At 34.5% G+C, this 14,256-nt stretch overlaps 2 protein-coding genes across 3 annotated transcripts; one reads left to right on the top strand and one right to left on the bottom strand.

The window, feature by feature from the left end:
• Nucleotides 1-741: 741 nt before the first annotated feature.
• Nucleotides 742-1,969, top strand: LOC110659464 (uncharacterized). The gene has a single exon (XM_021817415.2). It carries the CDS (start codon nt 977-979, stop codon nt 1,844-1,846), a length of 870 nt encoding a protein of 289 aa, XP_021673107.2. The 5' UTR covers nt 742-976; the 3' UTR covers nt 1,847-1,969.
• Nucleotides 1,970-5,192: 3,223 nt separating this feature from the next.
• LOC110659420 (uncharacterized) lies at nt 5,193-12,826 on the bottom strand. Of its 2 annotated transcripts, none has more exons than XM_058144640.1 (4): nt 11,633-12,826; nt 11,431-11,481; nt 11,213-11,285; nt 5,193-5,406 (listed from the first exon to the last, which is right to left on the bottom strand). In XM_058144640.1, exons 1-4 carry the CDS (start codon nt 12,466-12,468, stop codon nt 5,236-5,238), a joined length of 1,131 nt encoding a protein of 376 aa, XP_058000623.1. In that variant the 5' UTR covers nt 12,469-12,826; the 3' UTR covers nt 5,193-5,235. The 2 variants fall into 2 exon arrangements, with proteins under 2 accessions (XP_058000623.1, XP_021673037.2); XM_021817345.2 differs by having other exon boundaries at nt 5,193-5,403.
• Nucleotides 12,827-14,256: the final 1,430 nt, after the last annotated feature.

Raw genomic sequence — 14,256 nt, 5'->3', positions numbered from 1 at the left:
AGGAGGAGATTCTTTTAATTAGAGATCAAATGAACTCCATTGCGGCTCAGAAGAGACCCAGTTTCATTAGATCGTCGCATCAAGCTAATCATAGTTAAGTAACCATAAACATACCCTGTAAACTAAAAACAGCCATGGGAGCCAATAAACCAACTCAACCATACTTCTATTGGTGGCCCTTAGAGGGAGAGGAACCAGATGTGGAGGTAGAGCCGATCGGCCTTTCAATCTCATATATAGCTAAAGTGCGATGACTCTCGCTCAACCAAACACTTCAAACTCTCTGAATGCCCCTCCTCAGACAAAAACATAAGCTTATTTTCACCAAATCTACCCAAGCACCCAAGCATAACATGATTCTAGGGTTTATCCTCTTTTTACACACACTAATCTGCACTGAATTAAAAAATAGAGACCAAAGACAATATATAACCTACTTAAAAGGTGGTAGGATGAGAGAGGGAAGAGCTCCTCTGCCTGTAAGGGGGAGAGGGAGCCGTAGTGCCGACAAAAGAAAGAGTAGAAAACCTTAGGCAAAGCAAAAATAGAAAGTGAACTTTCGTTCTAAAGTGAGAGGGAGGAATTGAAAGGAAAATTAGTTGCACAAAATTATTCAATAAATTTTCTATATATTTATTTTTACTCGCCATGGTATCCATTATTCACAAATTAAGAAAAATTATTGTTATGTAATTGAATATGTACGGACGTTCTTATGATTTGTCGAGCGCTGCGGCCCAACATATCCCATCACGTTCCTTCAGTAAACCCCTACCATCAGATTTTCATTAAAAATCCGACACCAAAATTTGAGCTTCATCAAACGCTCCAGAAGCCATACACGTCAAACTCTATAAGCAGCACATCGCCCCTATCCAATGAGGACCAGGAGCCCTTATCCTGCGCCCACTCCATTATTCACAAACACTCTCCTCTCTTATCTATCACACTCCGACAAAAAAAAAAAGTCACCGTCATGGCCGCCGAGTTACGGCCGCCGGAACAGCCCATCGACACTATCTCCACCACGCCTGCCACTGCAACTACAGCGGTTGCACCACCTGCCGAAATCGAGAAAGCCGCCCCACCGCCACCTCCAGCCCCGAAACGGCAACGCCGGCCCAGCGTCCGTCTCGGTGAGATCGGCGAACAAGCGACCACTTTCTCATATGATACGCACGTTCGCCGCACCAAGCACCCCTGGCGAATCCCTAAAGACTCTTCTAAGTCCGTCAAGGCCCGGTCTTTAACCAACCTCGTTAACGGCAATGATAGCTATGAAATCCAAGAAACAGAGGGAAATGCCCAAAACGGTGAAGTAAATCTTGACTTCGGGCACCGTAAGAAAGCAAAGAGAGCGACGACGAAGAGAGTGAGATCGAATTGGACATCCAACGTCGAGGGAGGAGGAGCTGAGGGAGATAGTCGAGAAGATGGGGATGAAGGGTTTAGGGATTTTGATCAGGACTCGGATAGTCTGTTAAAGGAGCAGAGCCCGGTTCATTCTGTGGACAACGTTGTGCTTGATATGTGGCACGGCCACCGGAGAACGGGCACAGGTCGGCCTAGGGTTTCAGAGAGTAGGGAAAACGATGCAATGGAAATGGAAAATCACCCGGAATCGGATTCCAGGGACCGAAATTGCGGCACGAGCGAAGGAGTGAGGACTTGGTTAATTGAATTGGGATTGAGCCGATATGCTCCAGTTTTCGAGGTACACGAAGTGGATGATGAGATATTGCCATTACTAACCTTGGAGGATCTTAAAGATATGGGTATAAATGCTGTGGGTTCCAGGCGGAAACTGTACTCTGCGATTCAGAAGCTTCGCAAGGGGTTTTCGTGAGTTTCTTTTTTTTGTTCAATTTTTTTTTATATAAAATGTGTAAGTTTATTGCTCATACAAGGGGGGAAACCGGTTATGGATGAATTTGATCTTTCTAACCAATAATGGCAATATAGTTTTGTATCTTTTGTTGTGAGGTGTTAAAATTTTGGTACTTTACCTGCATTTTGATATACATGATTGAATATTGCAATTGCCTGATTAATTAAGATTATGTTAATAGCAAATTAATTGACGAAGATAGAAAGTTTATTTGTTGGATGGTATGCACAGCTTCACCATCATGTTCCTTTCTTGAGTTGATTTTTTCCATTTGCTATACCTTTGATCTGCAACCAAATATATTTCTCAAGGAATCTGTTTAAATTCAAAGATTTACCATTATGTTTCCTTATTTAAGGGAGTGTAGTTGATCAGTTGCTTGTTAATAGTTTTCATTTTACTGATATGGGCTCTTGCATGCAAGGTGGTTATGCTTCATTTTTTCCTTGGTTAGATCTTTTACGGGTATTGCTGGTATTCTTCTTATGCCAACTACTTTGGGAGCATGTAACAAAAGTTCTAAGTTGGGTCATAATGTTAAGCACTAGCATGAGTGGTAGATCAGCCCCATGACTTGTGCTACTGGGCCACTGCTGCTCATAGAGTGAATTCAGAGATTTCAGAGATACAGCAGCTTTAATACCTAAGCTCGACTTTTGCTATCCATTTTTTTTTCCTTTAAACTAACTTCTCTCCTCTCTTCTCTTTTACCATTCTTTGTGTCTTTCTATCTCTTCTTTATGCCTTTGATCTCTCCAAAGCTTAGCACACAGATGCAAAACCCCTTTCCTGTTTGAAAAGTGTGAACATCAATATCTGGATTCTGTTATTGAGGAGTTCGTCAGATGTGCCATTGTTACATCTTTATCCTCAATTCACATGGATGTTCTGCTTGCTCCAGTTTATGCCTGAAAGGGACCAGTCCTGTTTGGGTTAGGTTCTATTTCAGTGTCAATCTATTGTTTATTGTTCCATGCATACATTTATTCACTATTTTTCTCTGTAAAAGTAATGCTTTACATGTAAATAAATTTTTAATTTCATAGACATTATGACTCACTCTTTCATTCAGAGCCTTAAGCTTCATTGTCCCTTGTTTTATTCTGTTAGGACATATGATTATATAAAGTTGATGCATCATTGAATCCTTTATTGATCCTGTCTAAAGCCTTAGAGAAGTAAGCATCTATGATTATTGATCCTGTCTAAAGCTTTAGAGAAGTAAGCATCTATGACTACTGTAGGATGGCATTGTAAGTGCTTTAATCGAATCTTTTAAGTTGATACTGGATAATGAAATGTTAATCTATATACATTGTCAAGTGCATCATGTTCAGTTATGAAAGACTGACAGAACTATGCAGTCATAGGATCAACTCCTTTACGGTTCAGGAAAGGTGTAGAAAGTGCTTGGGCAAATATTGGGCCACACATCGCTACAGGGAAAGCACATATCACATCTTGATTTTTGTTAGGGTCTCCTCGAACAAAGTCATAGAAATTGTACTTTGAGAAACTATTGTTTGAAATTATCAATTTGGTTGAAAGAAATTTTACAATTCTACGTATTATAATGTTAATTACCTGAGTATATATTATTTCTGGCAAGTCCAAACTTCAAATTTTGAATATGTGATGTGGATCAGGCATTAACCTGGTATGCACAATTGACTTTGTATTCCATCCTGATTACATTGTGGTATCCATTATTTTCTTAAATATTTCTTGTTTTGCTCAAAAGAGGTTTAAGGTTTTCTCTATGAAATCTTATGTTTATAAGTTTGTTTGCAGTTGCAGTCAAGTTCAGTTTTTCTGTTTCCTTGCTTTTGTTATATCATATGCATAAATAATTGTGTTAGATTTAATAATGAATGGAAATATATAGAGGCATCCCTCTTTTAAGGGCATGGCTCTCAATTCTTTGCCCATATTTTATTTGCGTAGCATTTGTAGATTCCCTTGGTCAACTTAGTTCTTATCCTGCTGATCTTGGGATTTTGCTTGAGAATGTAGAGAAGATGTAAATGTGCAAGTTGTAATATTCATTCTATAAACGTTTTTGTGACCATGAATGTAGAAATGAAGGAAAATTGCGAAGTGGGTGATAATAAAATTCGATTAATTTCCCCTGTTATAATTAATTTATTTTCTCACTTCTCATGAGTTCATACCAAAGACATTGAAGCCCAATGCAACGATGTGAATTGTTCAACCTGTAAGCTTCATCAAGTAATATGTGGAAAGTTTATCCTTTGAGCTTGGCCCAGTTGAGCTGGGCCACCAATCATGGCTGCCAGAACATAAATGTTTGAATTGCACTGCTTGGTAGGATGATTTTGTTTCATTATTTCCCTAGTTATTTTAGAAAACAAAATTTCTCTATTTATTGCGTAGGCCTCAGCCTCAGCCAAAAGCACACAGTAAGCCTGCTTTGTTCTTATTATTATTACTTATCAAAGATTTGCATCATGTCCTGGGTATGGCGTGACCAAATTTGTCTCTCTTTACAAGCATATAAAGTTGAACCTCAGCTATCTTTTCTTCATTTCAATCCATCATATACATCTATGTATGATGGGAACGTAGACCAGCCCCCTCCTCTCTAGGCCATCATAATTAACCTTAGACTTTGCAAAACACACATGCCTAGCACTTTTATTATTAATTATTGCTTTTAATATCGTGCATTAACATACGTGGCTTGCATCAACTGAGTTAATTATTTGGTAAATCATTTATCTCCATCTTAATGATATATGGGATTGAATGGTTATAAATAAATTTTGAATTGATTAAAATTGATTAATTTGATTTTAAATTAAAATTGATTTTTTTTAGAAAAAAATAATGAATAAATTTGATCAAAATTGAAATTGAATTGAAACTGAAAATAAAATCAAAATTAAAGAGATATTGTCATCCAATTTTAATCATTCTAAATTCTAAAGTAGAACCCCTGGTTTCAACTTGAAACTAGCTAGTCCAGCTATATCCATGGATGCATGAGAGCAAGGAAGAACAACTTGAGAGAGAAAAGAATGAAGCTTTACCTAACAGACAGAAACAATTGTAATTAAATATGAAGATGACATATATAGCTTGGGCACATTTTGGGTTATGTTATTTACCCCAAAAAGACATTGTATACGTCATTTTGGGGTTTTCCAAACTATTTTCTCCAATTAGAGAAGTGAATGATAAGAAAGGAAAATTAAAAAATAAATTAAAAAAAAAAAAGGCAGAGCCCATAAGAAGAAACAACAAATTAAAAAAAAAAAAAGGGTTTTGATAACTTAACAAGTGATGAGAGAAAGAGAGAGTGAATTAAAATAGAAATTTGTTTTGTTTCATGTTTGATGAGGAGTCCTAGCATAATGCAGCACCATGACATGATCAGTGGTTGAGGAATGTGGAAGCAAAGTGAGTTCTTCATCTCTTGGGCTCCATATGTTATCTCTTACATGCTGCAACGTCAAGAAAGGTAGAAGCTGTTGCCCTCTACATGTTATTTCTACCTGCTTTTTTTTTTTTTTTTTCCCAACATTATCAATAATATTCTCTTGTTAGAAAAATTACCAAACTTTTTCACATATATATTGTTGAATAATTACAGCAACACACACAACAAAAAGAACAATAAAAGAACACAAATTTTTATCAACGTATCAAATCAATTTTATGGTGAATTGAAACGTAATTAAATTGCTCAACTACTCTCATGCAGATTTTAAGCATCTGCACAATCACTTCATTAGTTGTCATCAATCTTTTTGTTTTTAATAATTCTAATTAATCTTGTACTTGACCTTCTTTATTTTTTATTACTTGGTATCCAATATTCCAACTTACCTATCAGTATCATCCTCATAAGATTATGATTAAAGATATTATATAAACTACTTGAAAGTTAATTTTTGCTAACTCTTTCTGCTGATTAATCTTATTTTTAAGCATTCAATAACCAAATTCACTTAGAAGTAACGAAAGATGCAGAAAAATATACACATATATCATATTAAAGAGATGAGTTTTAATTAAAAATAAATCATGCCAAGAACAACAGAGAATTAAGAAAGGAAAAACATTTTTTAAATTAGTTGACTTTATTAAAAATAAAATAGTATTCTAATTTACTTGAAAATTACTATATATATATATATATATATATATATATATATATAATGTGTCTGAGGTCATGCTTTGTTAATAGCTCGCGTAAATATCTCTGTAACGTTTACTTTACCCATAAAAATAGAGCAAGTCTCCAACACAAGTACAACCTTTTCATTTCATTTTACTCAAAGGGATTTCTTGTTTCTTTTTCACATTATCCTTCCTATGGGCAGCCATGGAAATCGACCGTTTGAGGGCTGCCCTCCCTTTGCACGATCTTTAAAAAACTGCCCGAATTCAATCATTACATGACCCAACCAGACTTGGCTCCTAAGTCAAAATCATCACCTCATAGACTCTCCTCTCTTTTTTTTCATTTTTCTAATACCCTCAAAGATTTTATAATCTTAACAGTAACATTAATTTAATATTCACATTATTTCTAATGAGTCCAAAAACAACCCCAGGAAAAAATTCTTACGTAACATATTCTTCACATTGTCATCAATATATTCCTCCATGAATAAACATATGTAGTAGAGTTTTATAAGGAAAAGATAAAAGGTTGAGAATTTTTATTATTATTATTATTATTATTATTATTATTTTGCATGCACATCATCAACCACCAAATAAACTATGTAATAAAGAAGAAGAGAAATATTAAAAACAATTGTTGTTTATGGAATGATTGGGTTGTGGAATTAATGGGCTCATGCATTGATTTCCTAGGACGTAAAATTGGAAAAAGAATGGGATTTGATTTGTTTTAGTGGGTTTAATTTGTCCATCAAAGTGCACCACTACTTCTAATAAAGCTTTCTAAAGATACCCCTTTCTAAACACAAATCCTCTTCAGCTAAGCTGACCTGAAGGAGGCGAAAGCGTGACGAAAGGGGAGAGAGCTAACGCATGCAGTGCACGACGGAAATGTCTTCCTCCTCCTTCGATAATGACACGATCCACGTGTGATCTTCTAGGCCCTACGATATCATTTCTTGATTCTTTCACAACTATCATTTATCAAAACACTTTTTTTTTTTTTATTGTGTTTTTTTTTGTTAAGTGAGTGCCAACTAACCCATGACAATCTCATCCTAGTTCACTTCTTTTTGTTTTATATATATATATCTTAAAGTCAATGCCATTTTAATTATTTCCATTATTAAAACCAAAAACCAAAACCTTTCCACCATCAACACAACACATCTCTTTATTAAAAAAATCCCATGAGAGTACTCTTAAATATTTGCACAATAAATTCTCTATGGATTGATTATGCCAAAAAATAATCATTATCATTATAATCATTATGGCATCTTATCTTATAGATTCTGGGGATAATTATCCTCTATACAGATAAATAGAGCTAAAATTTCGTTGAATTGGTTTTTTTTTATTTTTAAAATATAAAAAATAAAAGAGATTTTGAATTTAAATTTTCTTTATTATTATTTATTTAAACAACGGAAAAAAGTAGTAAAGAAAAAACTCATAATTATTATTTTGGGGAAAATGGAAGGTCCAACTTCATCTTCCATACCCAATTAATAGTTTAATGATTTGCTTGCCATGTTCCTATGTAACAAGTTTATTTTATTAATTAGCTAGAGTCGCATGGGCGGTGGATCTAACACCGCCACTATATTTTCCTAAATCAATGCCACAATTAAGTTGACCTAGCCTCTTCTTAATTAATACCCTAATTTAACTAAAAGTAAATTATTTACATTGAGAATCATGAAGGAAAATACTTTTCAAAAAAATCTATGTTTTTTTTACAGCAAAATAAATCTATATTTTAATAGATATGATAAAGAGGAAATAAAATCACATTCATTATGTTCATAAAAGCAAAGAAAAAATGTTTTTGTTTCTTTGTTTGGAAAAAAAAATGCAAGGAAGAATGTTAAGTGTGAGACACATCCTTTGATAATTACAATATTTAATTCTATCCATGTGGATCAATGGATTATGATTAGTTGTATGTAGTTTGGGTTGAAAAATATTTTATCAGTACAAAAGAGAAGGGTGAGAGAGACAAATGAAAATTCAATTTTCATTCTAATTCTTGGTTGTTGCACATGCCCTCTCTCTATCTCTCCTTACTTCATGGCATGGCATGAAGTGCAAGAAACCTATAAATAGTTTAAAAATATAAATAAAAGCATCCAAATCATTGCATAAGGGTTGACCTAAACACAAAACTAATAACCAAAACTAGATTATATAAAACAAAATGGAATGTTGATTGTGCCGTAGAGATGGATCCTCTAATCAATGACGAGAAAGGGATAATTAAGTATATTTTTACATGTTGTAGCTAACGATGTGTATCACAAAAATTCAACTAAAGACCCTTTTTTTTATATGATTTTTAAAAATTCATTATGAATATGGGCATCCAGAGATATGATCCTTCCATATGAGACGAAGTAAATAGAAAGCAGATTAAGGTGTTGTTTAATTTGTTTTTGTAGCCGTTGATGGGTTTCTCCTCTTGTTTTCTGCCCATCTCTTCCTTTTTTTTTTTTTTGTCTGTTGCCCTAGAAACATCCCTACGCATTGCTATAGCCGTAGAAGACAAGTGACATATTATGGCCTTTTCTTTATTCCTAAGAGACGTTCCTATATGCACCACAAGAAGAAGACAAAATTTATCTTCATTTAGTTCTTGTGTTTTGTTATATTCACCATATTTTACAGCTCCTTTGCCCCTAACACATTACTAGCAAAACCAGTGCAAATAAACATGTATTATATTTATAGGTTCTTCGCTGCTCTCGATGCATGCTCGCTAGGAAACAGTTCTATAGAATAAAAAAAAAAGAAAAGAAAAAAGAATAATATTGTTCCAATTTTAAAAAGGATGCTTTTCATCAAAGTAAATGACTGTATATAGTCCCTAATTTTTTGGCGAAAGGCTTCTCTCCATGACATAGGATATTTTGTTTTGAATAGTTTCTGTGAAGAAACAATTCAGTTTAAAAATAGAAAGATTCTGCTAAAATGTCAAGAAATTATGTTCAATTTAGAAACACTTTTCCATTGAAAGACTTATAACATATCGAAAAATTTTATCAATTTAAAATCAAGTTCAAACTTGTAAATAAGGACAATAATAAATTAAGAATAGTTTTCTCCCAGCTATTTTCTGCAATGTTAAATTGTACACATTTCTTTCCCTAAAAAAATTATGACACATTTCTTAATTTTCCTAAATTTGTTTTAAACTAAATAATATGCATGGCAATTCATTAATGACATCGAAATCTATATTTTTCGAGTTTCACATTGCCTCAAATTAAGGGCAGCAAATAATTTATTGTCTCTTGGACATGCAGAAATCTTGATTAATTTCGTGCAACACGTGAGTAGCCTTAAAAATGAATTATGTTTCGAGTTTCGTAGGTTTAATTATAATGCTCAATGCCTATAAATAGAAGAAACTTTAACTAGTTATTTATAGTAATAATAACGAAAAACATATTATTATAGTTGATGATGAAGTGTGCAAGAGAAGCATTCTATAATATACAAAGACTACTTATATAGCCTTGTATGCACTCTTTATCAGTGTATAAAACAACATTCTCACCAATAATTAACGACTAAATATATACCAATTTAAGCTCTTATTGGGTACTCTGATTGATTATACGTTAATAATTTGTACTTGCCACCTTATGAATTATACAACTTTTAATATGTAAGTCATTGCCCCACACAAAATACATGCATGTATTAAAAAATATATATCATATATATATATATATATTTGTAAAATAAGAAAACAAAGAAATAACTTCTTTCCAATGTAAAAAAAAAAAAAAAAATCTCAATAGTAAGTTATTTTAGTATAAAATTTTTCATATATAGTGGTGTTATTATATTTTTATCTTTTAATTTTTTTAAGATAAAAAAAATAAAAAAATAGTAAGTCATGAAGTGCAACTAAGTAAGCCTCTTTCTCATTTAAAAAAACAAGTGGAAGGGTAAAGATCTAATTGCTCAATGTCGAATGCAACAACTACTAAAATTGTAGTAAATGATTACATCTCAAACCTAGTTTAAAAACTGTTTGTTCATTCTCCGATTAATTAACTAACGTACGGTTTCCTTATAGAAGAACGGACCCTTTTATTGATAAATAATTTTTAAAAAAATTAAAATCTTTATGCCCTAATGAGATAAAAACACATAGCACGTATGTCAGAATCAGAACATGCATCTTACTCAACTGAAACAGAAATAATAATGCTTGTGCCTCACCAAACCCCATCTCTTCCTTGCAGTATTATTGGAAAGCTTGAGTTGCTATATATTTAATTATCACGACTCAGAGATAATCCACCAAGCCTTTTAATTTCTTAATAAACTAGTTTGCAGCATTATAATCTAAAGAAGTAATTCCTAACACATGTACTGCCGAGGCTATAATCAAGACAAATTGATTAATCTTGTATGATCAATGTACTTAGAGATGATCTACAGACTCAACCTCGATTATGTCTAGCTAGTAACACTTTGTTGTCTTCACTCCAGTAAATCGAATGCTGTGGAAGATCATTGAAGCGTTGCTTTCGTCAAATGTTTTTATGTATGGTCTAAAACAGTAGACCCATATGTACAAAGGATGGAATTAAAGGATATATTGCCGGTGTTGTATTTATTTAGGCCTGATGGGATGGTAGGCAGTTTTCTATATTATCATCTTAAGAACCCTACACCCTTCAATCTAGTCAATATAAATAAACATCCATAAATAACTAACTAAACGCCAAGTTTACGATCACTTTAGAAGACTCTTTACCTTAATTAGACAAACAGTTTAGTTCCGAAGACCATCTTTCAAGAATCGATTATGGCCTAAAAAGCTAATGATGCAAAAGGGAGAAGATGGCTACCTGGAAATATACTTGCCACCTAAAAATTCATATTATCAGACAGACTAAATGCCACTAGAGAAACGCATTTAGTTCTGCTGTTTCTGTCATTTCTCTAACACCAACTATATATGTCCTATTCGTCTTAATTAAAATTACTAATTAATTTTCCATCTCTTAGTTACTACCTTCTAGTCCTCTGCTTGTGTTTCTTGCCAAACTCACAAATGCAAAAATGAAAAAACATAAATATAGTAACATGCATCCTCCACTACACACTGTAATAGAAAAGGAGCTACAGGGATGCAGTTATGGTTATAAATACCTCTGATTCGCTATCCAGTTTCAGCTTGTTAACCAGATACTTCATTAATAACCGAACTGTCATCTTCCCATCCCTAAATATTTTAAATGCCAAAAACGAAATGAGCAAGAAAAGGTACATGATTTCTTCAATTCCACTGATTGAAAACTTTGTTAAACTATAAAAGCAAAATAGAAATGGAAGAAGAAGAAGAAGAAAAGATGAAGTATTTTAATTACTTGATTCTCAGGTAGCTCTTGGATATTTGAGGCAAAAACGGTTCTTTGGCTCTGCATTTACACAAGAACGGCAACCCGTTACTAAGCAGCGAGCAATTTAAAGTGATGAGATTTAAATTTTCTTAAGGAAAAAAAAAAAAGAAAAGAAAAGAAAGAAAATGCTGGGGTTAGTCTTCGAATGCGTTCTCTTGTTTGCACTTACTGGTTTTGAGACGCTTGGAGTGTAAACCAAATGCCAGAATGGGTTCTTCTTGGAGGATCAATGACTCTAAAGTCAGAACTTGGTCCAGCAACATCTATTCCACTACGGACTTGAAAGGGACTCGAAAAATAGGACCCCATTGGCATTAGAGAAGGAGAGGATTGAGAAGGAGAATGAGAAGAAGCCATAGTTGCTATATTATGAGTCATAGGTCTAAATGCCCAGTTAATCTCTTGATGGTGGTGAGGAGGATACGTGGAGATGGTTCCTGGTTGGTGTTGAAAGAATAAAGAAGCAGTAGTATAGCTACTGCTGCCTCCTGCAATACTGATCAGTGGCCTCGCAGGAGCTTTAAACTCGTGAGCAGAATCATGGAAAATAGGAGCGCTCAATGGCCTTCCTTGGTGCGAAGTGCTGCTACCTGGCAATAGATCAAGCTCGATCAATCCTCCTCTTGTAGCCGTTGGATCCACTTGACGATGTTTGCTTTTATGGCTTGTTGTTTGACCACCTATACTCAATTGGAGCCACCCTTCATCTCTGTCTTGTTGAATATTATCTCTGGAGCTGGAACCAGTAGGTTCATTAAGACTATTAGTTCTCGATTCATCTTCAGCCATGGGAGGATTATTAGGCACTAGATCAAATCCTAAGCAAGCTTCACTAATACAATAGTCATAACCTTCTTCTAATCGGCTCATAAGACCAAAGCTGCTGTCCGAAAAACCGCCGCCGCCGCCGCAACCACCATAACCGCCGTAAAAAAGATGACTTTGTTGTTGCTGTTGCTGTTGCTGTTGCTGTTTAGAAAGGGTTTGAGCAGGAACCATGGTCATATCCGAGAACCAAGAAACCCAAACCGCCTAAACCGATGGAGATGGAGATGATTGATGAGGTTGTTGATGATTTCCTCAAAGCGAGCCATGGATTGAAAGGGCTGCAGTTGCATAGAGAGAGCAGTTATATTGGAAAGAGGGATCTATAGTTGTTGTTGCCATAAGCATGTGCTAAAATTATGGAATCAATAGAGAGAGAAACACCCATTAACCAGATAAGGGTTTTTATTTGCTGTTTCATCGTGAACATATCCGAGGACAACAAGGAGAATAAACCTTGCAAATCTCACTTTCCATTAATTCTCTTTGTTTGGAAGCTTATGGAGATGAAATACTTGCAGAAGAGAGAGAAAAAAAATGGTGGTCAGTCAGTCAGTTACTTAATTATTAATTATTTTTTATATGTATATATATTCTTAGGGTGGTCGAACACTTGCTAATATTTTTTTGACTTTATTAAGACGAAAAATATGTTCCATCTGTTTTCTAAAGGGGAAAAAAAAAAAAATATATATATATATATATATATATATAAAGAGCCATCCAGCTAACAACTTTAGGGCATGTTCCAAGAAGAAAATGACCATAAAGGCTCATTCTTTTCAGAATATCTCATTAAAGGTCTTTTTTAGCCCTAGCCGGGGATTGGGGGGGGGGTGGTGGTGTGGTTTAGGACACCAAACCCATAACGACGATAATTCTTTAGGAAATCATACAGCTAAAAACTGATTCTACTCTTTCGTTTCTTTGTTCTTTTCTCCAATTTTTTGGGCACATTCAGCTTGAAAGATTCCATGCTTCTCCTATACAATTTTTTCTTTTTTATTTTTTTTCTACAAATAACAATAAGTAATCAACAAATTAATTAGGTAGTAACTACATAAAATGAAATAAAAATGGGAATTTGGCATGCATGACGGTGTTTCCCCACAACCCGAGAAATGGAAAAGGGCACAAGGACGCAGGCAATGTAGGGCATTCCTTAGATAAGCATGTGCATCCCACCCTCCCTGTAACAACTGTACGAGGGGAGGGGGGTGCGCTTTCATTTGTCAAAAAATTTCTCTCTCAATTGGTGACACCCATGCCTGTTTCTTCTGTTTACTTAGTATGTATATACTACTGGTAATTTAAAGCACTTTCAAAGATGTTTTTTTTTTTTTTAAATGGACAATGGTGGCTGCTCTGGTTCCCTTCCTGCAAAGCTGCCACTTCTCTTTCCAGCCCATCCAACATGGTCTCTCTCTCTCTCTCTCTCTCTCTCTCTCAAGGAAGGAAAAAAGAGAACACTTTTCTTTTGTGTTTCGGAAGAAGCAAAGGGAACTTTTCATTTCTCAAAGATGGGTCAATCAACGAATTCTCTAACTGAAAGGGATTACATTTACTCGTGACATGCCCCGCACTGTCTTGCGTGCTTATATATTTTGTAGTGGGAGCGCTTCATCCATTGATGAGATGACACATTTCTTTTCTTTTTTTTTTCAAGACTGAAAATTTTCATTTTCAAGAGCGGGTGGATGACGCTGTTACAAAGGCTACGGAGCAGTAACCTACCACCTAGGAATTAGGGTATATATCATTACAAAACCAACTGAACCAAATTCAACACAACATCAGGCCCTTCAGCCTTCTCTGAAACTTCTATACAAGTACCTCATAAAACTGAACTAGAAAACACAACAAGAAATTGCAGCTACAAGCTTAAATAAGCAAACCAACTGCGGTTTGTGCAATTTCCTATAGATTTTTTTCTTTTTTGACTGCATATACTTTCTCTTTTAGCCTTAC

Source organism: Hevea brasiliensis, chromosome 3, assembly GCF_030052815.1.
Source record: "Hevea brasiliensis isolate MT/VB/25A 57/8 chromosome 3, ASM3005281v1, whole genome shotgun sequence".
NCBI classification, from domain to species: Eukaryota; Viridiplantae; Streptophyta; class Magnoliopsida; order Malpighiales; family Euphorbiaceae; genus Hevea; species Hevea brasiliensis.
This window is presented reverse-complemented; position numbering and strand designations above follow the sequence as displayed.